Raw genomic sequence first — 27,736 nt, forward strand, 5'->3', positions numbered from 1 at the left:
CAGCGCCACTTTCAGTTTTGTAGAAGTTAATTGCAGATAAGAGTCTCCTGGTCTTTAGTGCCTGGGCTGGCTTTGAAACATGATCCTCAGATCTCAGCCTCCTGAGTAGCTAGGATTACAGGCATGAACCACCACAACCGGCTATACCTTTCTTTAATAAATAAAAAAGCATGTGTCTAATGAATGAATTCAGCCACCAAGGACCACATATTATATATTCTACTTATATGAAATATCCAGAGTAGACAAATAAGAGTTGGTTAAGTAGATGAGCAATTACTTAGGGATGAGGAATAGACAGTGTGATATAGCAGACAAAACTAAAGGGTACAGGTTTTCTTTTTAAGGTGATAAAGATGTTCTAAAACCAGTTTAGTTGATTGTCACAACTCTATGCATATGCTAAAGCCATTACATTGCACATCATAAGTGTCTGAATTGTACAGTATTTGAATTATATTTCAATAATGCTGTTACAAAAAGACTTAAAAAGTGACTACCTGCACAGTGATGTTCATAATATGTTTTTTTAAGTTTAGAGGAATGGTGATGACTAAAATCCTTTACAATAAAGTGACATTTCTCTGAAGATTAGCAATTCTTCCCATCTATTTTAGTTAGTGTTCTATTTTGTTACCTTTAAGTAAAATTAAACAGAAAATTTCAATTATGTTTTAATCCAATATTGTAAAGTTGTCTTCTGTCTATCTATTATATTATATATTATATATTATAGGTAAATAAAATGATTCTTATCTAATATGAAAACTGCAAGAGTAGAGATTTGGATGATATGCTGCTTTCTTGTGTCCTATACTGGTTATTTTTTCCCTAATCAGTATGTATTGTTTTTATTTGTTTTCCTATTATTCTTAAGAAGAACAAAGCAAATGCACCAAATTGCTGGGTGGTAGAATGAATATGGTTGGTAGAATTGGGATTGATTTACATGTTTCCTTCTTTACTGTTTCTTCTACTTTCTAAATTTCCCTGTAGTGAACATCTGTTATTTTTAAAACAAATGTGAAAAAAAATTGCCAGGCGCTGGTGGCTTATGCCTGTAATTCTAGATACTCAGCAAGCTGAGATCTGAAGATCTTGATTTGAAGCCAGCCAGAGAAGAAAATTCTCCATAAGACTCTTCTATGTAATTTTTCACTCCAAAATCAGAAGTGGGGCTGTAGCTCAAAGTGGTAGAGTGCTAACCTTGAGCACAAAGAAGCTCAGCGACAGCACCCAGGCCCTGAGTTCAAGCCCCATAACTAACATAAAAATGAGGGGGGGGATCATAAAACAATTAAAAGGGGTTGTAAGGATGTTTAAAAATGACTACTTGGTTCTCACCTGGGCTCCTTCTGTTGCTCCTGAATGATCTTTCTTCCTGGCCAAACATCTCCCATTTGGGTCTGATGAAGGAGTGACTGTCCCACTGTCTCTCTTTTATTCACTTTAAGACAAATACAAAACCATGGCAGGAAAGGGAAAGCAGCTTTCACACCATCTCTCCCTCAAATACACCACACTTTCAGAAAGGAAGGAAATAATCTTTTTGATTCCCCCAAACTGAGTGGATGAACTTCAGATTCCAGCAGTTAGAATCCACTAGGATCCCCCACGGACAGGTGTATCATTGAGGTAAAGTTCTGCAGGGAACCCCTTCCACACAGAACAGGCCCAGTACCTGTAGGCTTGCGGCGCAGGGACATCCTGATTATCTCACTTCCTGTGCGGTAAGCAAAACGATTCACCTTCTGGTCATAAAACCAGTCTCCAGTTGCTTTCTTCAGCTCTCTGGGAAGAAATAAAAGATGATTAGAGCAAGATTAAACATGGCTCTTGTCATTCAACCAAAAATCCCCCAAAAGACTAAGGAAATGCAATCAAGGCTTCATCTCGTTTCTACTAAGCCACAGGTGACACTCACATTTCCTTAGAGCACACCTTGCACCTCCAAGAACCATTGCTTTCCTGGATGCGGCATTCCCGACACACCAGGTGATTACAACCCCAGCAAGTGTTGGTCTTGGGAGTCAAACGGCCCAAGCCCTCCTGGCACCGGGCACAAGTCCGATCACTGTAATGTTGACTGCCTCGCTTAGCCCCTTTCCTTTTAATCTCCAGTAGTTCATTCTTCAGTCGCCTGCCAAGACCAATAGAGAAGCACAAGTGGATTCAAGATCTGCACAAGTTGGATGGGGAAAGAGTTGAGACGCAAGGACAGGAAGACTATTTGGTTCTGTGAAAGCAACAAACTCAAGTCCAACTTACCAATGAGGAATAGTGAATATCATATACACAAGTGCTTCTGAAAATCAGAAGACAGGCATAAGGAAAGTTCTTAATAATGTGGTCAAAGGCTGGGGGTGCCTACTTTTTCTGGGACTCTTACCTAATCCTTTTCTCATCTGCTTTCCTGAGCTCTTCATCTCGCTGCAGAACGTTGAGAATCAAATCCCTTTCCACCTCAGACAGAAAAGAGAGGTCTAATATCTCCGACATGATGGATTCTACTCTTTGCTATTCTTCTTCAAAGCCACCAGATAAGGACAGCTACAAGTTACCTGAAATGACAGAATGAACAATGTCACACAGATAATTTACTCTAAAATAGGCTCAGAATCCTTTGAGCCTATTGGCCTCCTTTTACTGTTTCTCTTGATTCAGGATAAAGAAACAAAGCAAAACTATCTAATCAATTTACCATTCCTTAACTGTACCCTGAAAAATAAAGAAGCTTTGATTTTTCAAGAAATTCTTCATGACTCCATGAAAGGGTTGAATTGCTTGAGATAAGCATTTTAGTCTGCAAAGAGCATAGAAGAACTGAGTCAAATTCCCCCTCCACTACGTAGGTCTTCAATCATTCTTCTTTTATTACTTTAAATGTTGTCAAGTCCCAGTTCTATTAACCCAAATAACCAAGCAGTTAGTTTCTGTGGCAGAGGGGAAAAGCAAATGAGAACTGCCAGTTTCAGCTCATTTCTCCATTCCTGACCAACTCCCATGTTCCTGGCATTCAGTCAGCTTTTCACTATGCTTCAAAAACTTACAGGAGCTACTGTATCTCCCAAAGGTCTTGTTGAACCAGTGCTATACCTCAGGAATAGCTGTCCCAATTTCATCAGCATTTATTGAGAACCGTGATCAAGTATTGTGCAAGTACTAGGGATCAAAGATGAGTAGGACACACTTCCTGTGCTTCAGAAAATTGCAGACCGTCACCAGAAACAGACACATATGAACATGGTGGAGCATACTAAGTGCCACCAGGGGGATTGTAAATGAAATACTGTGGGAAGCTTGGGAAGAAAGGACTATTTCTACCTCACATACAGAGAGGTAGACAGAGATCTGCATGCGTGGGAGGACTTTACACAAGTCCTTATTTTGCCTTATTGAATCAAGTACATATTTGTTGGTGAGGGAAAATAGTATGAAAGATAACATGGGGCCAGGTACATAAGGTAAAGACTCTTGCAAATAGAAAGTTGTGGTTACATAGATAATTGAGTTTGAACAAACACTTTTTAATGTTGGAAAATTAAATGATCAAATTCATACTTTAAAGATCAGTCTACAACATGAAAGACTGGTATAAGGAAAAATAGGAGGGGAATTTGATAGTGCACATTACATTCTAAAATAAACATATTCCACTACTTCTAGGAATCTGTCTAAAAATATTCGTGAAAATATACAGGCATCTGGGTGCTGATGTCTTATGCCTGTAATCCTAGTTACTCAGGAGGGTGAGATTTGAGGATTGTAGATGGAAGCCAGTCTGGGCAGAAAAATCTCTCAGACTCTTATCTCCACTATACTACTCAGAAAAAAGCTGTAAGTGGCACTGTGGCTCAAGTGTGTTAGACTTGAGCAAAAGAAACTTAAGAGTCAAGGCAATGAGCCTAAACCCCAGGACTGGCAAAAAATGATATACAAAGGTGTAGATTTCAAGAATGTTACTGCAATAGTATTTGTAAAAACAAAATTGATCTTTTTTGAACACGTGAGCCATGCCACCAACCCTTTTTTATTTCATTGTTCTTCAGATTGGATCTGCCCATAGTTATGTCTCACTGACTTTTTTGTCCCAGTACTCAAACATTGACCCTCCTATATCTGCTTCTCAAGTAGCTAGGATTACAGATATGAGTTACTGCACCAAGCCACAGAACAAAAGCAATTAGTAAGCAAAATAATATACTACATAATGGAATATGATTTCACCATGTAAAATGTTGTAGATCTGTACATACTGACATGAAAACACATATATGAATCACAAAAAGTACTTGCCTACAATACAAATTTTTTGGGGGGTCATGGGGCTTGAGCTCAGCCAGGGTGCTGTCCCTGAGCTTTTCAGCTCAAGGCTACCACCCTACCCCTGGGCCTGGGCATTGTTCCTGAGCTCTTCAGCTCAAGGCTACCACTGTGCCCTTGAGCCAAGCCCCACTTCCCATTTTTTCTACAACTTACTTGGATATAAGAGTCTCAGGTCCTTTTGCACCTGGGCTGGCTTTGAACCTTGATCCTCAGATCTTAGCCTCCTGAGTAGCTAGGATTACAGGTGTGGGCCATCGCACCTGGCCAGAATAATTTCTCTTATGAAGCAATTGTCTAAATATATGTGTGCATACAAAGACCCAGAGCAACAATAAACTATTTCTCATTTTATATAATTCTGATTTCTTTTTTCTGGTTTCTTTTTATATATTTACTCTTTACATTTGAAAAAAAAGAAAAAAATTAAGAGAAGTAGGAAAATCATTGCTGTGTTCAGGCAAAAAGACAGCTTAGGTTTACTAACTGTGCTTCTAGTCAATTGGACAAGTTATTTTATTTCTGTATCCCTACTGTTTCCCATATGTAAAATGACTTACTTCACAAGGTTGTAAAGGATCAATCATAATGCTGGAGTACAAATACAGAACCAGCTCAGATGATAATGGTCTATGTTAGGCAACAAGAAGAAAGAAGTATGGAGGGAAAAGAGGACAAAAACATGAGAAAGACTATCAAGGTTTGAGAAGTAATGTATCCATTACCTGACTTGTGTAACTGTAACCCCTGTGTACATTATCCTGACAATAAAATACAATTTAAAAAAGAAGAAAACTCCATTTAATCTTTAAAAATGTGAGGAAATAAATCATCAGACTTAACATGTATGTAAAGTCAGTTCTCTAATAGGAAGAGTATGGTACAAAATAGCAAAGTAGGACCAGGTAAAACATGTAGACACTTTTTTAAAACATGTTCTTGGTCTTTTGTCGGTATCTGTTTTATTTCATTAGAGTAAATGTGTTCTTGATGTAAATGCAAAACATTTTTCCTGACTAATCGTAGATGTAGACTTTACAGTATAATTCAATAGTAAAGGAGTCATTAACCCCTAAAAAAAAAGAAGAAAGATATAATAGGTCTGAAGAGAATGAAGTGACTGAAGGGAGAAAACAAGTTGAAGTCAAAGATGCCCAGCTCACATTTTTTTCTTTCTTTTCCTTTTTTGTTTTCTTCTCTTTTCTTTTTTCTTATTTATTTATTTACTTATTTATTTTTTGCCATCCATGGGGCTTGAATTTTGAGCCTGGGCTCTGTCCCTGAGATTCATTTTGCTCAACGTTAGCCCTCTACTAGAACAACAGTGCCACTTCTGGTTTTGTCTGTTGTTAATTAGAGATAAAAGTCTCATGGACAGGCTGGGAGTTTGGCCTAGTGGTAGAGTGCTTGCCTAGCATGCACGAAGACCCGGGTTTGATTTCTCGGTACCACATACATAGAAAAAAGCCAGAAATGGTGCTGAGGCTCAAGTGGTAGAACTCTAGCCTTGAGAAAGTCCAAGGACAGTGCTCAGGCCCTGAGCTCAAGCCCAGGACTGGCCAAAAAAAATTCTCATGGACTTTCATGCCCAGCCTGGCTTTGAAACTCTCTTCTCAGATCTCAGCCTCCTGAGTAGTATGGATTACAGGTGTGAGCCACTGGCCCTCAGCTCAGCTCCCATTTCAAGGGCTCCATAACTGACTGGACAGTGATAGTTCTAATAGCTGAGGAGACAAAAGTAAAGAAACACATTTGAAACACGACAGGAAGTTTTATGCTAACCATATTATGTGCATGCTGCATAAAAGATAGCTGAGTAATTAGGTCCTGGAAATTGCTGGACACATGGCTAGACTGCAGGAAACAACAATCTGAAAGATACAGATTTAGTAAAGAACACAAGGCAGACAAACTGAGAAAATAAAAGAACTAGTGATTCTATTTACCTTCTTTGATTCCCCTTGAAAGTAGACAAGCTCCCTTTAATTTATTTTTTTACTGCCTCCAGGGTAATAGGAAATGATAAACAACACAGAAAATCTCAATATTCTGTTTCCAAAATTTTCTTGCCTTATCTATTCTTTGGTCATTATTTATCTACAAGAGGGTACGCCTCTTTCACAGTCTCTCTTAGTCTTTAGAAGTTAGCACTGAGAAGTTGGGCTGAGAGTTTGCCCTAATGGTAGAGTACTCGCCTACCATGCACAAAGACCCAGATTCGATTCCTCAGTGCCACATACATAGGAAAAGCTGGAAGAAATGGCTCAAGTGGTGGAGCTCTAGCCTTGACAAAGACCAAGGATAGTGCTCAGGCCCTAAGTTCAAGGCCTAGGACTAACAAAAAAAAAAGTAGTTTTCATCCCCTTCATTTTAATATATATATATATATATATATATATATCCTCTCCATAAAAATGAAACTTTTTCAATAGTCTCTTATGAATCTGGTCTAGCATGTCAAATGTCTGATATATAAGTTTGCATATGCTGTCAACGTTAATGATCATCAATGACATTGTCAGCACAGCAGTACTACTTACTGAGAACTTCTCCTATGCTAAACAAAACTTTACATATTAAGTCATATAATTATGAACACACCAAGAATAACTAATAATTACTGTTCTCATGTATAAATGAGAATCATGTACACATGGCCAGCACACATACAATATTTACCATAAGCACTGACCATGTACAGGACTCAACCAATTATTTTTTTTTTGCCAGTCGTGGGCTTGAACTCAGGGCCTGAGCCCTGTCCTTGGACTTTCTCAAGGCTAGAGCTCTACCACTTGAGCCTCAGCACCACTTCTGACTTTTTTCTATGTATGTGGTACCGAGGAATCGAACCCGGGTCTTCATGCATGCTAGGCAAGCACTTTAACCACTAGGCCAAACTCCCGGCCCTCAACCAATTATTTTTAAAAATGAATTTTGACACAGACTAATCTTTAACTCCAAGGAAACAAAATATGAAAACAATAATCATTTTAAATTATTTCTGAAAGCTTCAAAGAAGCTTCTTTTTAAGTTCTTTTATTGTCTTTAAGTAGTGTACAATGAGGTTTCATTTCACCACGTCAGTTTTTGAATACAATGTGTCTTGATCATTGTCACCCTTCTCACCTGTCCCAACCCCATCCATTAACCTCAAGTTACCTGGCTGAATATTATGACTGTATTTGTCCACCTTTCCTCTCTGTCCCCTGACCTTCACCCTTCCTCTCTCCCCCAAAACATCCTGGGTCTTCCTGAGTATCTTTACTTGCTTACCTCACTAGGTTGGAAGAAACAAACAGTACTATGAGACAGGCACACTGGGGAGATTACTTTGTGTGTTCGTTCATGGAAAGATACTAACACCATACACCCCGTATCTCCCCTCACATACTCAACACCCACATGCTGCCACCATACACAATACATTCACTGCTCACTGTGACATGTGTATATATGCAGACTCTGTGCTTGGTCAAGATCACCCCCTCTGTCACTATCCCTCTACCTTCCTCTTCTTATGTCTATCCAAACCAATCTCACCAGGTTTCACTGTTCCATTTTCACACACGTACATACTATTCACGTTAAAATCAACCCTCTTTATCCCTTTTGTTCATCTTTCCCTAGTGTACTAGTACCCATATCCTAGTCAGGACATGGTTTAACTCTTAACTCGTTAAAATGGTTTCACCATTGTATTTCACACCCATATACTATATTTTAATCAGATTTTCTCTCTTTTGGGGGAAGAACACTACCACTGCACCTCTAACAGCTCTGCTCACCTGGATCTCACTACACACACACACACACACACATACACACAAACACACACACACACACAAACACACACACACACACACACCCCAAGGAACTTTCTTTCCTTCTCCTATGGGGAAAGATGTTAAGGGAGAAATTCGTCTTCCTTCTCATCCTCCATGGATTCTACTTCTCCATGTCTGGTTCACTGTGCACTTGTTGTTTGGACAGTCACCCCCAGAAGAATCATGTCCCACTCATCCCATGCACCTCCCTTTCCCCTTTCCTTTTCTCTCCTTTCCCACCATCACAGAGCACACAGAAACACACATCACATCATCTGCATGCATTTTTATTTCCAACATCCTGTCCCTATTAGAATAACATATGCTGAGACATGGCAGACCACCTTCCAGGGATCAGGGCTCTAGAGACCTCAAAGATGGTCCTCAGCCTAGTCCCTGGCCTGGCTCTCACATTACTGGCTGTCAAGTTGGACACTACAAATAGAGTACTTCTCTTGTTCTTCCAGCCCTTCACTGATACGTGTTTACACAGTAGCTTATTAGGGAGATGAATGCAGGATGGTGATGGTCTTGTCCCTTTCTTGGGAGTGGGTAGACCAGCTGATCTGCTTGCACTCTTTTAATTCCACTTTTCCTGCTCTCTGCCCTGTCATCCTCCACACCTAAGACCCTTCATTCTTAACTTTTTGGATCTGGAAGAACAAAAAGGAGTTCTTGGAAGGGTGTTTGTTGGAAAGAAGAAGGTGCAGGAGAGATGGGAACAGGAAACTCACAGGAAGCAGTGAGGTCTGGGAACATTTTGTACCTGTGGAAGACATGGGAGAGGCTTGGGAATAAGAGTCAATAGGATCAAGGAGGATCTTGGGTGGGTCACCTCTCCTTTCCTTTAGACACTATAGAGGTAGAGACTTCCTGTTGTTTTGCCTGCATTTGCTCATTCTACTCTTGGAAGTGAAGTACCTTCTTGGGAGCATCAGCATCAGTGGCTTTGTTCCACATTAGCAAAGCTCCTACTATCCTTTCTTGTCATTTCCTGGAGCAGTCTGACCTTGAGGCCTCAGGAGGCTCAAATATATGCTCTTCATGACAGGGTGGACAATGCCCTTAATCATGATTATGTCAGTCAGCCAATTCTAGGCCAGAGAGAAGCTAATATGTCACAAAGCACAATCTTAATTCCTGTGGTGGTGGGGGTGAGGGAGTGCAAAGGAAGAAGGTTCTGGAAAGGGACAATTAGAAATTCGAGTTGGAGAAACAGAACTTTGCTTTACTACTTCTATTTTTTAAAAATATTATCATTAAGAAGTTATATAAAGGAGTTTCAATTTACCATGCTAGTTTATGAGTTCAGTGCCATTGTTTTCTCCCCATCTGTCCTAACCCTATACATCAAGTTAGTTGGTTCCATTTTCACACATGTTCATTGAACACTATTATTATATTTACTAAAACATAAACTTCAGGTCAAAGATAATGTCAAAAAGAACAAAATACATCCACAACATCTTATCAAACAAATCTGCCTTTGTCTCACTACCACCACTGCTGCACCCAAACCATGAAATAGAATGTTCAACAGAAATTCAAAAAGGAAAATATGGAATGAAAATAGTTTTTCCATGCAACAAATTAAGTGACATCTGTGTGTGTGTGTGTGTGTGTGTGTGTGTTAGTGTGTGTGTTGGTGTGTGTGTAGGTGTGCCTTGTGCTTAAACACTAGGCCTGTTGCAGTTCCTGAGCTCCTTTTACTGAAAGCTATCACTCTAGCACTTGAACCATAGTGCCACTTCCCGCTTTTTCTGCATTTAATTGGAGATAAATGTACTACCCAGATTTTCCTGCCCATGTTGGCCTCAAGCCACAATGCTCAGGTTTCAGTGTCCCAAGTAGATAGGATTGCAGATATGAGCCACTGGCACCTAGCAAGTGATCTTTTTATGATGGAAGTCATATTTCAAAAAACTGAACTCAGAAAAAATAATAGATGCATTGTTACAATAAGAAAATCAGTAAGATAAAGCTGGGCACGGTGACTCATGTCTGTTATCCTAGCTACTCAGGAGGCTGAGTTCTGAGGATCAAGGTTCAAAGCCAGCCCAGGCACAAAAGGACCTGAGACTAGTATCTCCAATTAACCTCTAGAAAAAATATGAGGGGGGCTTGGCTCAAGAGTAGGGCGGTGGGCCGGGAGTTTGGACTAGTGGTAGAGTGCTTGCCAAGAATGCATGAAGACCCGGGTTCAATTCCTTGGTACCAAATACATAGAAAACCAGGAAGTGGTGCTAAGGTTCAAGTGGTAGAGCTCTAGCCTTGAGAAAGTCCAAGGACAGTGCTCAGGCCCTGAGATCAAGCCCAGGACTGGCAAAAAAAGAAAAAAGAAAAAAAGAAAAAAAATGAGTAGGGCAGTAACCCTGAGAGCAGAAGAGCTCAGGGACAACACTCAGGCCAAGGGTAGGGCGGTAACCTTAAGCTGAAGAGCTCAGGGACAGTGCCCAGGCCAAGTTCAAGCCCCATGACCCACCAAAAAATAAAAGAAAAAATCAGTAAGATGATATTCAACTGAAACAATGTTAATGCCTGTCTTTCCTTCCTTTTTTCCTTCCTTCCATCCTTCCTTCCTTCCTTCTTTTTTTCCTTCCTTCCATCCTTCCTTCCTTCCTTCTGTTGGTCATAGGACTTCAAATAAGGGCCTGTATACTGTCCCAGAGCTTTATTTGCTCAAGGCAAGTGTGTTACCATTGTGAGCTACATGTCCACTTGCATGTTTCTGATGATTTATTGGAGCTAACAGGCTCACAGACTTGCCTGCCCAGGCTGGCTTTTAAATGTGATCCTCAGATCTTAGCCTCCTGAATAACTAGGAATACAGATATGAGCCACCAGTACCCAGTGATTTCTCTAAACCTTAAATGCATTACATAATCATCACATAAGAGTATTTCTTCATGTCACAATTGAGAAAGCAACACCTATGTTAAACCACAGAGCTAAAGGATCTTTTAGTGGACTTCAGATACAGCCAGATCCAACATTAATACTAACATAATTTCCAAGAAGGGAAAGAAATAGTTTCCTCTAATTATAAAGATCAGTTTTGAAAATGAAAAAGGAAGTATGGAATAATGAACATAGTGGTATAAAGTAGAGTTGGAATAATGAACATAGTGGCATAATGTAGAGTTGGCTGCAAATCTTAGTTCTGCTAAGATTGCCTTGGGCAATGGCCCAGAAAACAATAATGTTATTCAATTACTCCTCTAAACACACAAGTAAGAAATTATAGGATGGTTTCATGTATATATTCTAATGGATTATAAATCATGTCCCACCAAAATGATATGATAAAATTATTTTGTTGTTTATACTTAGAATAATAAAAATGGATCAAATTTAGATAACAGTGAGCATGAAATATTGCACTAGGGTCTTTCAAAGGATGTTTGTTTATCTAAGAAGTCCTGACATAAACTATTCTTGTTAAAGAAATGATAATGTTTTACACAGAAACTAATTAGTGGTATAATTTACACTGCTAGATTCTATCAGATTCTGAATACATGTAAACACTGTTACTTAGAACTGATTTAGTTCTGCTAAACAAGGAATTGTAATAGTGGCTACTTGAGTGAAGCACAAAAATTAGAATTGGGCTACAAATTATAATTGTTCAAGATAACTGAGTAGTTAAAATGTCAGAGAACATCTGATTTTGCCCAAGATTCAGTAACAAAAAATGAATTTCTTACCAGGTACTGGTAGCTCACACCTATAATCCTAGCTGAGGATCTCAGGAGATTGGAGAATCACAGTTCAAAGCCTGCCCAGGCATATAATTCTTATCTCCAATCAACTACCAGAAAACCAGAATTGGCACTCTGGCTCGAAGTGGTAGAGCAGAGCATTAGCTTTGAGCAAAAGAGCTCAGCACCCAGGACCGGAGGCATGACTAATATCAACAACAAAAAAGAATTTCTATCCTACCAACACAATAGCAGCAAATTCACATGATATATGAACAGTGGCTTTCAAGACACAAATGCCAGGATGGTGAAAAGGAAATGTAAGGAAAAGATAAGATTAGCCTTGAGTTTTTAGGCCATGGTGTTATAATGAAAAATCCACAGATAGCTTACTGAAATTCGTGATGTAACTGCATATAGAGACAGACATCTAAGGAGACCTACATAATTTCTCTAGTAAGTATTCAGAAAAGGACTAATCAGCATGAAATATCAGTTTGGAACCTTTTCCAGAATGAGGATTAGAAAAAAACATCTGAGAGAATTCAAAAGTATGGTGACTACCACTCACATGGGACCAGGAATAGAGCTTATTCCCACCAGCCAAAGTAGTAAACCTCATAATTTGCTAGGGCACTGACACTGACATGAGTACTAAGAATCTTAGTTCAGTTATGGGAAAAAATTAAATCTAGACTGTGTAGTGCTCTGGTCCAGCCTACCAAATCCAAACAGAAAAACCCCAAAAGATCATGTGTCTCCAAAATACATCCCAGGACACACTTCAACAATATTCAGAGTAATAAAAAATTGTACAGCATCTAACAGTTAAAATTCACAATGTCTGTTACCCACTAAAAGTTAACAACCATGCTCCAAATACAGGAAAATATAATCAATAACAAAGAGAAAATCATTGTTACAGTATCTCACTTTGTTATCTGATACATTGAATTTATCTGTATTTGGTTATTTGAAATTTGATAGGGAAGGGGGGAAAACCAAGATGGGGGTGGGGGGGATGGGGGGTGGGGGAGGGTAATGGGTACCAAGACATATGAAAGGGTATCAATGTAAGTGAATTAATGCACCTTCTATCTGGCAAATATCATGTAACCCTTTTATTAATTACAATAAAAATATATTTTAAAAAAACAAAGAGAAAATCATCAACCAATATAACATTTCAAAAGAACAAAGTCTCTAGAGTAGTTACAATCAAATTCCATATGTTCAAACTTTATGTAGATTGGCCCAGTGGCAGAGTGCTTGCCTAGCATGCACAGAGCCCTGGGTTTGATTCCTTGGTACTGCCTACAAAGAAAAAGCCAGAAGTGGTGCTGTGGCTCAAGTGGTAGAGCACTAGCCTTGAGAAAGCTCAAGGACAGTGCCCAGGCCCTGAGTTCAAGCCCCAGCAGTGGCAAAGATACAAAATAAAATTCTCAATTCAAACCTAAAGATAAAAACATGTCTAAGATGAAAAATATACTAGGCACTAGCAACATACTAAACATTGTAGTTGAAAAGATTAATGAATGTGTAAAATAACAGAAGTTATCCAAACCAAAGCACAGAAAGAAACAAGACTATAAAAAGAGTTGAGATTTATGAGCTATGGTACAACTTCAAGCTGCTAAAAGTAATTAGAGTCATCAAAGGAATTGGAGACACTGAAAAAAATATTGGAAGAAATAATGACTTTATTTGATAAATGCTACAGATCCAACAAGTTCAACAAACTCTGAACACAAGAAACAAAACTACATCATATAGCACAACATTGTTAAATCACTGAAAATCAGAAATACTTAAAGAATTATAATACCTTTAAAACTTTGTTAATCTTAAAGGTAATGATAAATAAAAAGAAGGAATGATAAACTAAAGAAGAAATAGCTTGCAAACAGAACCTCATAAGAACTCTAACAGCTAGGTACTGGTGTATCAAACTTGGATCCTATCTACTCAGAAGGCTGAGAGTTTGAAAACAGCCCATGCATAAAAGTCCATAAGACTCTTACCTCCAATTAAACCCAAAAATTATGCAATTCAATCTGTGCCTCAAGTGATAGAGTACTAGACTTGAGCAAACAGCCAAGGACAGTGCCCAGGACTTGAGTTCAAATCCCAGGCTTGGCATGAAAAATCCTAAATTTTGAAATGAATAAATGATATGAACAAACTGAAGAAAATACATAAATAGAAAATGAGACTATTAAAATCTATCCAAGATCATTAATCACTAAAAAATGCAAACTGAAACCAGGTTAAAATAGTTAAAATGTAAAATATTAGCAAGAATTTGAAATAACTGGAATGCTCATGCACTGTAGCAACATGGTAAAGATACAGAATGGAAACTGGAAGAAGCATGGTAGGAAATAGCTTACTTAATCCTTTAAAACTTAAACATTCATGTCCCATTTAAGCTTTCTGTCCACTCTGATATATCTTCCTAAGGAAATCTAAATGGCTAAATGTACATGTCAGTAAAGGTATTTGTATGTAAATGTTAACAACAGCATTATTCATAATTGCCAAAACCTAGAACTAATACCTATGTCCGTTAAAAGGTAAATGGATAAATAAACATCTTCTACATGATTTCTTTTGCATAGATAAGAAATATTCAGCATTATAAATGAATGATGAATCTCAACATAATCATGCTGATTGAACGAAGTTAGACAAAAAAAGAGCATGATTTCATTTAAGTAAAGTCTGGAAAATGCAAATTAATCTCTAATGGCAAAAACAGATTGGTGATTGGGCAGTGACAATAATATAGAGTCAGAAAGAAAAGATAGGAACAAAGAAATTTCTGGAAGTGTGTTACTCCATTTTATGTGTGCTATAACTGAACACTAGAGATTGGATATTTACAATGTATTTAGCTCAATTCAGGAAGCTGGAATTTCCAAGGTTGAGTTGTAGGCCAGCCTAGGCAAGAAATTCCAGACATTTATCTCTCACCATGCAACAAAAAGCCAGAACTGGAACTGTGGTTCAAGTGGTAGAGCACTGTCTTTGAGCACAAAAGCTAACAGACAGTTCCCAGGTTCTGTCCTAGGCAAAAAAAATAACTAAAAGTAAACATTACAATTCTAGAATACAGCTGGGCTCTGGTGGTTCATGCCTGTAATCCCAGCTATTCAGGAGGTTGAGATCTGAGGATCACTGTTCAAAGCCAGCCCTAGTATGAAATTCCATGCGACTCTTATCTCCAAGTAACCACCAGAAAATTGAAGTGGCACCGTTGTTCAACATGGTAGAACAATAGCCTTGAGTTGAAGAGCTGAGGGATATCATTCAGATTCAGAGTTCAAAGCACCACAACCCACAAAAAAACTCTAGAATACATGTATAAGGCTCTAGAAGACTTGAAATTAACACAAAATATAGTCAAGGGTTTTTTTATGTTGATGATAATTTGATTTTTTAAACCTTATTTTATTTTTAAATAGTTTATACAAAGAGATTTCAATTCCATGTGAGATTATGAGTACAATGCATCTTGATCAATGCCACACCCATTTCCCCCATCCTTACCCTAAAGTCACATAGTTCGACTTTTATATAATGACTGCATTTGTTCACCCTTCCTCCTTCCACCACCACCCCACATATGTCTCTGCTCCTTCATATTCAGTTTGTTAAACAGTTCATTAGTTGCTCAGAAGATTCTTCAAGACTTTTTAAGTTAAAAAATACAAAATATATTTAAAATATTTCAAATACATATAATTTATATGATTTTATTTTCTAAAATATGTGCTTTACCTCATAATTCTTCCAAATTCAGGTTTCCAGTGAGTTTTAAACAATTTGTTAAAAATGGAAAGTACAATGTTTGCAGAGCAGAAATGATGGAATAGCAGAAATGATGGAATAGTACAGTTGATGCCTGAAACTATAATATGAATATCCAACAATGCACTTCTTTAATTTTCAGATGTATGTGTTTATGAATAGTAATTATCAGTGGATCATACCTATAATGCATATCCTGCAAAATTAAGAAGAGTGGGGTTGGGAACTAGGCCTAGTGGTAGAGAGCTTACCCAGCATACACAAAGACCCGGGTTCAAGTCCTCAAACATAGCCAATATAACATTTCAAAAGAACAAAGTCTCTAGAATAGTTACAATCAAATTCCTTATGTTCAAACTTTATGTAGATTGGCCCAGTGGCAGAGTGCTTGCCTAGCATGCACGGAGCCCTGGGTTTGATTCCTTGGTACCACAAACATAGAAAAGGCTCCAAGTGGTGCTGTGACTCAAGTGGTAGAGCTCTAGCCTTGAGAAAGCCCAAGGACAGTGCCCAGGCCCTGAATTCAAGCCCCAGGACTGGCAAAATAATTAATAAGAATGAAGGAAGGGGTGAGTAGGGAAGATATTGGTGAGAACGTTGAAAGGGATAACATTGATCAAGATGCCTTGTATTCACAAAGTGCTTTAGGAAACGGCAATTCCTTTGTAAAACTACCTAAAGATTTTTTAAAGCCAGAGGCTATGAGTCAGGCCTGTAATCCAGCTACTCAGGAGTCTGAGATCTGAGGGTCACAGTTGGAAGCCAGTCTGGGTAAGAAAGTCCATGAGACTCTTATCTTAATTTTTTTTTCTGTCATAGGGCTTGAACTCTGGGCCTGGTTGCTGTCCCTGAGCTCTTCAGCTCAAAGCTAATGCTCTACAAATTGAGCCACAGTGCCACTTCCTCTTATCTCAATTTAAGCATAAAAACACTCAGAAGTGGCACTGTGGTAAAGTGCTGGTGAAGTGCTAACTTTGAGCAACAAAGCTCAGGGAGAGTTCTCAGGCCCTGACTTCAAGCCCCAGGACCACCACCCTCTCCCAAAAAGATAATACAAACTAATCTACAGAGGAGATAATTTGAAAAGATAATCAATAAAATAAAAGGTATACATGCATGGAATATTATGAGACTACCTAAGTGAGGGACCTAATGCAGTCTGGGAAATATCCATCAAGAGCTCATGAGCTGAATATAAATTAATGTGAAATGGTTTTTTTACAGGAGACTTTCCAGAAGTGTATGCAGCATTTATAAAAACATGCAGGCATAAAGCAATGTGGTACAAGCAAGCATTGCAGTAATACTGGGTGGTAAACAGAAAGGGAAGACACAGAAAGCATGGTAAGTTAAGGGATTGTGATATGTGATGCCCAGAAACCTTTTGACAATAATACCCCCAAAGAGTTTCAGGTAGGGCAAAGACTTGTTAGAGTTCTCTGACAGTTCTGCAGAATATGGACTTGAGAAATGCGTAGCATAAATGAAGAAAAAAGTGACAAGAGCCAAGGGTAGAGGTCATCAGTTAGAGAGGGAAATGGGCGTACAGAAAACAGAGCACTGGGGCCAGGACTTTGGCCTAGTGGTAGAGTGCTTGCCTAGCATGCACAAGACCCGGGTTTGATTCCTCGGTACCACATACATAGAAAAAAGCCAGAAGGGGTGATGTGGCTCAAGTGGTAGAGCCCTAGCCTTGAGAAAATCCAGGGACAGTGCTCAGGCCCAAGCCCAGGACTGGCAAAAACAAAAACAAAAACAGAGCACTGCAGTAAAATCTGCAGGACCTGTGAATGTTCTATGTTCTATAACACAGGAACAAACTCTTCTCCTAGGACCTGGAGTTCTGATATACTAGATTTCTAATTAAGGGGCAGTAAAGCATAGGTTAGTGCTTTAAAGTACTGTTCTGGGGACAGGCTACCTGGGTGCAAATTGGAGCTTCCTTATATTTTAGCTGTATGAACTTTGGACATGTCACTTAACCTGTTTGAGACTCAGTTTGTAAAAATAGCAATCATAAGAATTCTTACCTGTGAGGTTTAAAGATACATCACATCTAAAAGGCATAGCATAGTGCCTAGAGTGAGTACCCAATACAGGTAACCATTTAGTGTTAATCAGTATTAACCATATGCTTTGGAAAATATGTGAGCATATGGCTGTTTTGACATCTTTCTATGAAATCTGAGAAATCTAATCAGTATTCTCTGCCCAGATGGAAAGTCACTTTACCTCTCTGCATGGAGGTAGGCTGACAGGCATAAATATTAAACACATGTTAGTAATTAGATATGATCAGTTTAAACGATATTTATTTATCCACTGTTCCAGACAGGATTTAAAGTGACTTACAAAGATACATAAAACATTACAAAATAGCACACATTTTTTTAAAAATAGGATTTAAAAAAAAACAGAAAATCAGACATGGAGACAAAGAGAATCCAAATGTAGGCTTGAAAACCAAATGGCAAGCAAAGCTTCCCAGTGATCCAGTGAGGTCCAGACCTCTACCAGCCAGCCCATCCACAAAGCACATCCATGACCCACATAACATGGCCCAGGCTGCCCTCACTGGCTCTATTCAATTCGTTAAAATCAACAAAACAATTATGAGAGCAATGTTGGATTTTTCCTGTAACATTGAGAAATTTACAACTAGCCAATAATCATGCAAGATTCTGATTTATATTTGTTTTTGTGTGCGCCCCAGACCTGGGGCTTCAACTTACTGTCTGGGCACTGTCCCTAAGCTTTTTTGTTCAAGGCTAGTCCTCTTTCACTTGAGCCATAGCTCTGCTTGCAGCTTTTGGGTGGTTAATTGGAAATTCGCTTTCTTGCCTGGGCTGCCTTGGAACTAAGATCCTCAGATCTCAGCCTCCCAAGTAACTAGGATTTACAGGTGTGAGCCACCAGCACCTGGCCTGATTTAAGTTTTGCACTAATGTTTTAGCACACTCCAAAAATCATTCTCAAAACAGACTCTAGAAAAGTGGGGTTTACATGCACTTAGCTTGAATTTTTAAGATGTTTAGTAACTAAATAGGATAATGGTGACAATGGTGGTGATATTCCAAGGGGTTACATATTGGGAACCCATGCCCTCATATACAGTACTGTGCTTTATTCATTTTTGATCATTTATATAATCATATGACTCTGTATTTGTTTTCTTTCATATTTTTTTGTCAGTCATTGGACTTGAACTCTGGGCCTGGGTACTGTCCCTAAGCTCTTTAACTCAAGGCTACCACCTTACCCCTTGAGCCACAGCCCCACTTCTGGTTTTCTAGTGGTTAATTGGAGATAAGAGTCTCATTGACTTTAGTGTCCAGGCTGGCTTTGAACCATGATCCTCAGATCTCAGCCTCCTGAGTAGCTAGGATTATAGGCTTCAGCCACCGGGATCCAGCATGGCACCCAGCATGTATTTGTTTTCTTTCATTTTCGGCCAAACTTTGTGTTTTACATATGATTGTGTTTTAGATCTAATTTCAATGCACCTTTTATTTCTCTGAGAAATTGTTTATCAGGGCTTTTTTTGGGGGGGGGGGACTTGAACGCAGGGTCTTGTATTCTTTCTTAGCTTTTTCATGCAAAGTTAGTACTCTTTTAGTTGAGCCATAACTTCACCTAACACTTTTTGCCAGTTAATTGGATATACGAGTCTCATGGACCTTTCTGCTTGATCAGGCTTCAAATTATGATCCTTCATTTCACTGCCCTGAGTAGCTAGGATTACAGGTTTGAGCCACCACTAGCATCTAGCCTAGAAGTGTTTCTTTTTTAGGTCCTTAGCTACTAAGAAATCAATGTTTCTCATTCCAGTGGCCTCTTCTCTGAAAAGGCTCCATTCTCTCCTACTGAAAAGGCCTCATTCTCTTTATCCAGGACATCTCTTCTAAAGGTTAGCAGGACAATGATGGCAGTAGATGGACAAAAGTTACTAAAATACTGGTTCCTTAGTTCTTGGACTCATATGCAGGGGCCCGAGGGTGTGGCGCAAGTGGTAGAGCATCTGCCTACCCAGTGAAAGCCCCTGAATTAAAACCCTAATGGCACCAGAAGTACTGCCAAATAATACCAAACAAACAAAAATTAATTACAATCACATGAGAAAACTTCTGCCAGATATAATTTCAGAACTACATCTACTTATTCCATTGTAAATGGTTTGAGGAAATTCCCACTTCAAAAAAACATATACTCCTCTAAAGTCCTAAAGGGAAGATGGATATCTGGATCTATAATGTGGTTGTTTTGGATATATGAAAATGTTCTCTTATTTTCATGATTGTATTATGTACTTTTTCCTACTGCTCAGTAATTCCCTGCATCTTAAACCTCTAGGTAACACCAATGTTGGAAGTATAAAATATCATAAAAATGAGACCATGAATCCAAATGCCGGACCTGACAACAGGAAAACTCTATATTAAGGAAAATTCCCATCAAACACTGTAATCCCAACTACTTGAGAGACTGAGCTTGGAAGAATAGTGTCATGAGTCTCCTTCTCAACAAAGAGCTAGATGTGGTAGCACACATGCTAGGCAGTGCCACAGTAGGAAATGAGATGCTATCTGAAAAACAATCAGCAAAAAAACAGGGTTGGAGGTGAGGCTCTTGTCAGAAGAGCATCTACCTAGCAAGAACCAAGCACTGAATTCAAACATCAGTAATGAAAGTAAGCAATAGCGGGATGGAGGGAGGGAGGGAGGGAGGGAGGGAAGGAGGGAGGAAAGAAGAAAGGAAAAAAAAGAAGAAATGTTGGGAGGTAACGAGGAGAAAGAGAAAAAAAAACAGGAGATGAACAGGGGGAAAAGACACAAGGGAAGGGAAGGGAAGGGAAGTGGAAGGCAAAAGGGAGGGGAAGGGAAGAGGAATGGGAGGAGAAGGAAAGGGGAAAGAGGGGGAGGGGAAGAAAACAGAAAGGGAAGAAAAAAGAGGGGAGGGGAAGGGGAGGAGAGAGGAGAGGAAATAGTCTATATTTCCAGCTATTTTTGTCAGTTATGGACCTTGAACACTGGGCTTGGGTGCTGTTCCTGAGCTCTTCAGCTCAAGGCTACCACCCTACCCCTTGAGCCACAGAGCCACTTGCAGTTTTCTAGTGGTTAAACAGTGATAAGGGTCTCACAGAATTTAATGCCTAGGCTGGCTTTGAACCGCCATTCTCAGATCTCAGCCTCCTGAGTAGCTAGGATTACAGGTATGAGACACCATGCCGGGCTTACATTTCCAGCTTTAAAATGTTCACTATTAGATTCCTCTCTCACACATGAGCCCAGGCAGCCTCCACAAGAGCCTCATAGATTGGAGGAAGGGGTTGGAAATGATCAGTTCACCTTTTTCTAATACTTAAGTCTCTTTTTCATAAGAACCCAAGTATTTATAAATTCTTAAATTCCTAAATAATCAAGTGAGGTGGCACATGCCTGTAATCCCAGTATTAAGGAAGCAGAGGCAAGAAAATAGTGAGTTCAAAGCCTGACTTGGATATACAATGAGACTTTGTCTCAAAAAGAAAAAAAATAGGGCTGGAGATGTAGCACAGTAAATATAACATCCAACTAAAATACACAAGGTCCTGGGGTTGACCTTCAGCAGTATAAAAAAGCCTCCAGCTAAAAGAATGAGCTTGTTGTTCCGTGGTAGACCACTTACCTATCATATACAAGACCCTGGGTTCAATTTCTAGCTCTGTAAAGAAATGAGTGTTGTGTAATACAAGTCATTTATATGCACAACATTTTTATTAAAGTGTAAATGTCATCACCAAATAGAAGCCATGGAATTCTTGGTCAACAAGCTTTGATAAGACAAGACCCCCCACAGCAAAGATCCACTTCTCTTCCAGGGTCACAGAGGGTAGGAGAAATTTCTAACTGAACTCTAAGTTGCATCTGATAGCTTTTGTAAGCCACATCACCCACACAGTCCTCTTAAATGAGGAATCAGGATGGCTCATGACTAATCGAGTCCATATTCACACATAACTGTGATTTCATGTATTTGGTTTCTTTTTAATTTTAGGGATGCTGTGATCTAGCCATGTCCATACAAACCTTAAATGTAATTATTAAACAACCTGCATTTGAACTTAAATTGAGCTGTGTATATGACAGATAAAATTAAAGTGTAAAGACTTTCAAGACACGAAATAAATACTAATTGCTTACAAGTGAAATATTAAGTATGTGTATGTGTTTATGTAAAGCAAAAGGTACATGTAAATTAGAGAAAAAAGTAGAAGAAATGTCATGTATTAACTTAATGCAAGCTTTCATTCTCTCCTAAGCTGTTCAACCATAATTACTTAACACATTACTTCAAATCCCCAGTGCGAGATTGGTGCATACACTGCCAACATTTAGTCTACAGCTAGAAGCAATGATGTAACACTTAAAAATAAAATATAAATATATGGGCCGGAGTTTGGCCTAGTGGTTAAAGTGCTTGCCTAGCATGCATAAAGACCTGGGTTCGATTCCTCGGTACCACATACATAGAAAAAAGCCGGAAGTGGTGCTGAGGCTCAAGTGGTAGAGTTCTAGCCTTGAGAAAGTCCAAGGACAGTGCTCAGGCCCTGAGCTTAAGCCCAGGACTGGCAAAAAAAAAATTAAATAAATAAATAAATATTAAAAACACTAAGATGCTCAAAATACATTAGAATATCTTCAAACTGACATAAACATAAAGGTTCCTGTTAAATTCTCTACGGGGAAAAAGCATAAATTTTCATAATTCAGTTATTAGACATTAAGACAAAATAAGACACTTGAAATGACTAGCTGTGTTTTCTTAGTTCCACCTTTGTAAATATTTGATCTAGGTATTATTTTTGTGTGCTGATTCTGGGGCTTGAATTCAAGGAATGGTCTGAGTTATTGTGCTCAAGGTTACTACTCTACCAATTGAGCCACAGCTCCACTTTCAGCTTTTTGGTGTTTAATGGGAGATAAAGATAATATATACCTTCCTTCATGGGCTGGCTTTGAACCATGATCCTCAGATCCCAGTCCCTGAGTAGCTAGTATTACAGACATAAACCACCCGCCCCCTGCCATTGAGCTAGGTATTATTAGTTCTAAATATAATTACACATTCAGGTTTCCATATAGCAATATCCTTTTATAAAGTCAGTAATATCTAAAATAATTTAAGCTGGGCACTAGTGGCTCATTCTTGTAAACCTAGCTACTCAGAATGCTGAGTTCTAAGGATTGTGATTCAAAGCCAGCCCAGGCTGGAGAGTTTGAGAATCTTACCTCCAATTATCCCTCAAGTGGTAGAGTACTAGCCTTTAGCAAAATATTTGTTGAAAGACAGAGGCCAGACCCTGAGTTTAAGTCTCAGGATGGGCACAAAAGCCAAACAGTAAAATAAAATAAATATTTTAAAGATGAATTACCTTCTCCCTAGATGGTAAGATGTATGTAAAATAGTGATGGTGTGGGGTTTTGCGGGAAAGGAGGGAGAACTTTGGTTTGTTTATCTCTGTAATTTTCAGTGCCTAGAGTGCTGCTTGGTTCATAATATGCACACAATAAATATTTATTGAATGAGTGAGCTGGCATCATGTATACCATGTATCATTCAGCTACACCCAAAAGCTTATCATCCAGAATTTCTTCACCTTTGACATCATTAATTCAGTACTTCTGATTTTAACCCCTTATCCTTCGGGTCACTTGACTCCGTGATCTCTCCCAGGGCCTGACCTATTCATAGAACTTGTACAAGGCTCTGTTCCATGTACCATCTACCTCCACCTTGCCAAGTCCTTCCTACCTCCATTTCCTTCCCTAGACAGTTTAGATTCTATCATTTCAACTACACTCCTGTCAATATCCTTATTAGCCCATCATTTCATTACAATTGCTTGACTTAAAAAAAATAACCTTACTGTGCTCTATTGTGCTGTTTTGTGCTCACCTGGGGACTCCTGGGATCTAGCTAAGAAAATAATCATTCTGGTAGATTATTATCCACATGAATTCTTGGTCACTATGTTCAACTCTATATTGCCTGGCACCACAGCTATGTTTCCCTGATCTTAGCTTGTCTCTTATTCTCCACAATAATCATTGCAAACTGGTCCTCGTATTATCTCAGCTCCTGCTCTATGAGGCTGGGATTATGAAGAAATAATTCAGACTTCATATTCCTACTACCAAATCTAGAAATTTATTTTCATCTATAAGCACTCACAATAATATTCCACCTCATTCTGGATTCTCTCCTATCTGGCATAATGACTGTACGCTATAAAAACTTTCTTCTATCAATTATCCCTTCTTTCCATCCCTTTAAACCTAGAAAAGTCTGTCCTAAATGAAAAATAAAAACTCATCCCCTGATATTATGCTCTGATGTTGAGGGCCAGATTTCTCTAAAGAAGTACTAACATTCACTGTCTCTCATTCCTCATCTCCCCAATTATTTCTCAACCCACCAAAATAGCTGTCCACCTTATACTCCCACAGATAAAGGATTACAGAAAGATGAGCAGTTGTTTCAAATAGGAAATATCTACTACAAAGGTAAGTATCCAATAGATGGAATGAATAAACATGATTCTGTTTTGTATGGTAGTTCTCTGGGCCTCACACTAGCTAGGCATGTGATCTACCACTTGAGCCACACCCCTAGCTCAGGCAAATGTACATTGGTAACGTTTATTTTTTTATTTGAAATAGGAAAGGGAAAGTGGGAAAACAAAATGGGAGGGGGTGAGGGGAGGGAAATGGGGACAAAAACATGAGAAGGGGTCTCAATGTGTGAGAAGTAATGCACCTACTACTTGACAAATGTAACTGTAATCCTTCTATACATTATCCTACAATAAAAAATAAAAATCTTAAAAAGACAATAAAGTAATGAAAAACAAAAAGTGATGTGACAATTTGATTTTTCAAAAACCAAACTTTACAGAATGGACCACAATTGCTCTTAACTATATAATAAATTATTTAGCATGTCTCCTCTGCTGAAATGAGCCCCATGGACATAAAAGAAAGTGTCTATCTTATTCTCTTAAGTGCATTCATGGAGAGACCTGGTATAGAGTCTAGGAATATTTTAGGGCCTTAGTTGAAACATTGTAATCCACACCAATACATGCTTTCTCATAAGTTGCTATCAATAGCTTAAAAGACACTCATACGAAAGCAATTCTGATGACAGAATTGGCAAAGCTGTGAATAAGAAACAGTGTAGATACACTTGATAAATTTCCATGCCTTAAAAATAGCTCAAGTTCAAGGTAGGTTTAGATAGTCAGAGATATGAAAGTCATAGTGATCCATCATTTCAACTCTTCCATGGCCAATACTTTCCAATCTCCTGCCTACTCATATTTATGTCACACCATCTATACAAATCCTCAAACTGTTTCTACACCTGGGATGATAGCGTTGCTAGAGAGAATGACTACAGCATTCACTGACTTGGGGCACAGACAAACACACTACTAAGACTTTTGGTTTGCTTTTCACAGTTTTATGGAGAGATGTTTAAACAAAAATTGTATGCACTCACAGATATTTCTTTGATATACATATCACACAGAACTGTTTTTAATCCTTCTCAAATACCATTCCAGCCCTACACCACTTTCATCTGGGAAGGCCACCCTCAAAATCCTCTCCACAGTTCTCTCCTTCTCCAAAAGCTTCAGCAGTCTTCCCCTATCCCTCTCAATGTGGATGCTACCACCCTTTCTCTTGGGTAGTCTTTTCTCCCCTTCATCCCTCACATGCAATCCAACCAGCTTCTCAGGGAATGTTTATCATAAATCTCTATGCCATTTATACATAAATGGACTCATCTCCTATATTTAAAAAGAAAATAAAATTAAAAGCTTATTAGTGTCCCCATGCTCCCTGCCCCCTTCCAAATATATGTATGCCATATACTTTCTCAGACCTTTTAATCCTCACTCTCCAACCCTCTATGATCTGTCTTCTCTCCTCTACACGGATGTCGTCATTGACCTCCTAATTGCCAAATCTAATGAACATGTTTTAAAAAATGTTTTATAGTGTATTTTATCTGATTACAAGAGGGTTAAACATCATGAACAAATTATGACATATGACAGACCAGACCTAGAGAAAAATAATTTGTACTATATACCATATAATTGGTAGATGTCTCACATAAATATAGCATTCTTATAGGCAAATTAAATAATATAAAAGAAAACAAAATGTATAAAGGATATGAAATAAGTCTCAGGAAAATTGCAAATAGTTAACATACACGAAAAGATGTTCACCTTAGGAGTAGGCAGAGAAATGCCAAGTTAAAGTAATTCAATACTTTTCAACTATTAGATTGGCAAAAATAAAAAAACATTATTCTGATCTGCAGTATAGCTTAGTGGTACATAGTGATTGCCTGGCATATATATGACACCAGGAGAGCAAAGGAAATAAGAAAAGCAGTGTCAGCAGTAGTACTCTCAAGTGTAAAAATGTAAATCCTCTTGGAGGTCACTGTGGTCTTGTCTCTTCCACTTTCTCTTAAATGTTCTGAGTTATTTTTGTTTCATTTTAATGAGTACCAATTTCATACATATGTGTGTATGTTTATAATGTATTTTGGTCATATTACTTCCCATTGCATTGTCTTATTCTCCCTCTCAACTTCCACTAGTCCCCTTCCTCTTCCCAAACAGTCTTGCTCTACTTTTATACATTTCTTTCTTTTTTTTGTCAGTTGTGGGACTTGAACTCTGGGCCTGGGTATTGTCCCTGAGCTCTTCAGCTCAGGACTACTGCCCTACCCTTGAGCCACAGTGCCAATTCCAGTTTTCTGGTGGTTAATTGTAGATAAGAGTCTCACGGAATTTAGAGCCAAAGCTGGCTTTGAACCATGATCCTCAGATCTCAGCCTCCTGTGTAGCTAGAATAACAGACCTGAGCCACTACACAGGGCTACATTTCTTTTTAGAAGCCTTGATTATATGAAAGAAAATACACAACACTTGTCTTTCTGAGTCTGACATATTTGCTTAACAGGATGATCTCCAGTTCTTTCCATTTTGCTACAAATGATACAATTTTCTTCTTTTTTATGGTATATATTCCACATTTTCTTTATCCATTCACTGAGAGACACCCAGCTATGGTGAATGGTCTTGCTGTAAGCACAGGTATGCATATATTTCTGGTTATATACTAGAGTGGCATAGCAGAATCATACAAGTATTTTTAATTTTAATTTTTGGAAGAACCACCATAATTATTTATATAAGCACTTGAATATTTTTGTCATTCCAATTAGTCCATAGGCCCATTTTTTATTTCTTTTTTTTAAAATTTTTATTGTAAAGGTGATGTACAAAGGGGTTACATGTACATAAGTCAGGTATTGAGTATTTTTAAGTGTTACCCCTCCCTCATTTATCCCACTTTTTGTCCTCCCAACCACCAGAAAACCAGAAGTGGCTCAAGTGGTAGAGCCCTAGCCTTGAGAAAGCCCAAGGACAGTGCTCAGGTCCTGAGTTCAAGTGCCAGTCTTAACAATTTTACAGTGTATATTATTAACTGTGGTCACCATGTAGTACAATGGATCATTACAACATTAATTCTTCAATCCCACTGAAACTATTTACTCTTTGATCAAAATCTCACTGGTCGACAATTCTCTTACTAGAAAACTATCCCTCACCCCACCCCTTGTGTGTGTGTGTGTGTGTGTGTGTGTGTGTGTGTGTGTGTGTCTCCTTGAGCATGGTTCAAGGATGCTTAATGCAGCTTTACAATGGAAGACAAAGGAGATTGAGATAAGTGACTGAATACATGATATAGCTTGAAAGTCATGTCATTGGGATTTCCTTAAGAATTGAATGTGGTAAAAGGGGAATAGAAAAAGAAACAAATCAATGGTGATCCTAAACTCTTGGTTCAAGAAATCAAATAGATTTTGGAAGCGAAGAAGGTGTTAAGAATGAAAAGGTAATCAGAAATCCTATTGCAGTCATACTATGTTGGAAGATATCTATTTGTTACAAAAGCAAAGGTGTCATAAAGGTTACTAAACATATGAGGCTGCAGCTTAGATGAAAGG

At 38.5% G+C, this 27,736-nt stretch overlaps 1 protein-coding gene across 1 annotated transcript in view; it reads right to left on the minus strand.

The window, feature by feature from the left end:
* Positions 1–27,736, minus strand: part of Sytl4 (synaptotagmin like 4) — a 59,576-nt gene that overhangs the window by 26,729 nt on the left and 5,111 nt on the right. Inside the window, exons 2-5 of the mRNA XM_090326858.1 lie at positions 2,390–2,561; positions 1,925–2,140; positions 1,682–1,791; positions 1,345–1,447 (exon numbers count right to left, since the gene is read on the minus strand). Of these exons, the coding sequence (XP_090182984.1) occupies positions 1,345–1,447; positions 1,682–1,791; positions 1,925–2,140; positions 2,390–2,499 (539 nt within the window). The 5' untranslated portion in view covers positions 2,500–2,561. The remainder of the gene's footprint in view (positions 1–1,344; positions 1,448–1,681; positions 1,792–1,924; positions 2,141–2,389; positions 2,562–27,736) is intronic.

Source organism: Megascapheus bottae, chromosome X (genome assembly GCF_031878675.1).
Source record: "Megascapheus bottae isolate mThoBot1 chromosome X, mThoBot2.hap1, whole genome shotgun sequence".
NCBI classification, from domain to species: domain Eukaryota; kingdom Metazoa; phylum Chordata; class Mammalia; order Rodentia; family Geomyidae; genus Megascapheus; species Megascapheus bottae.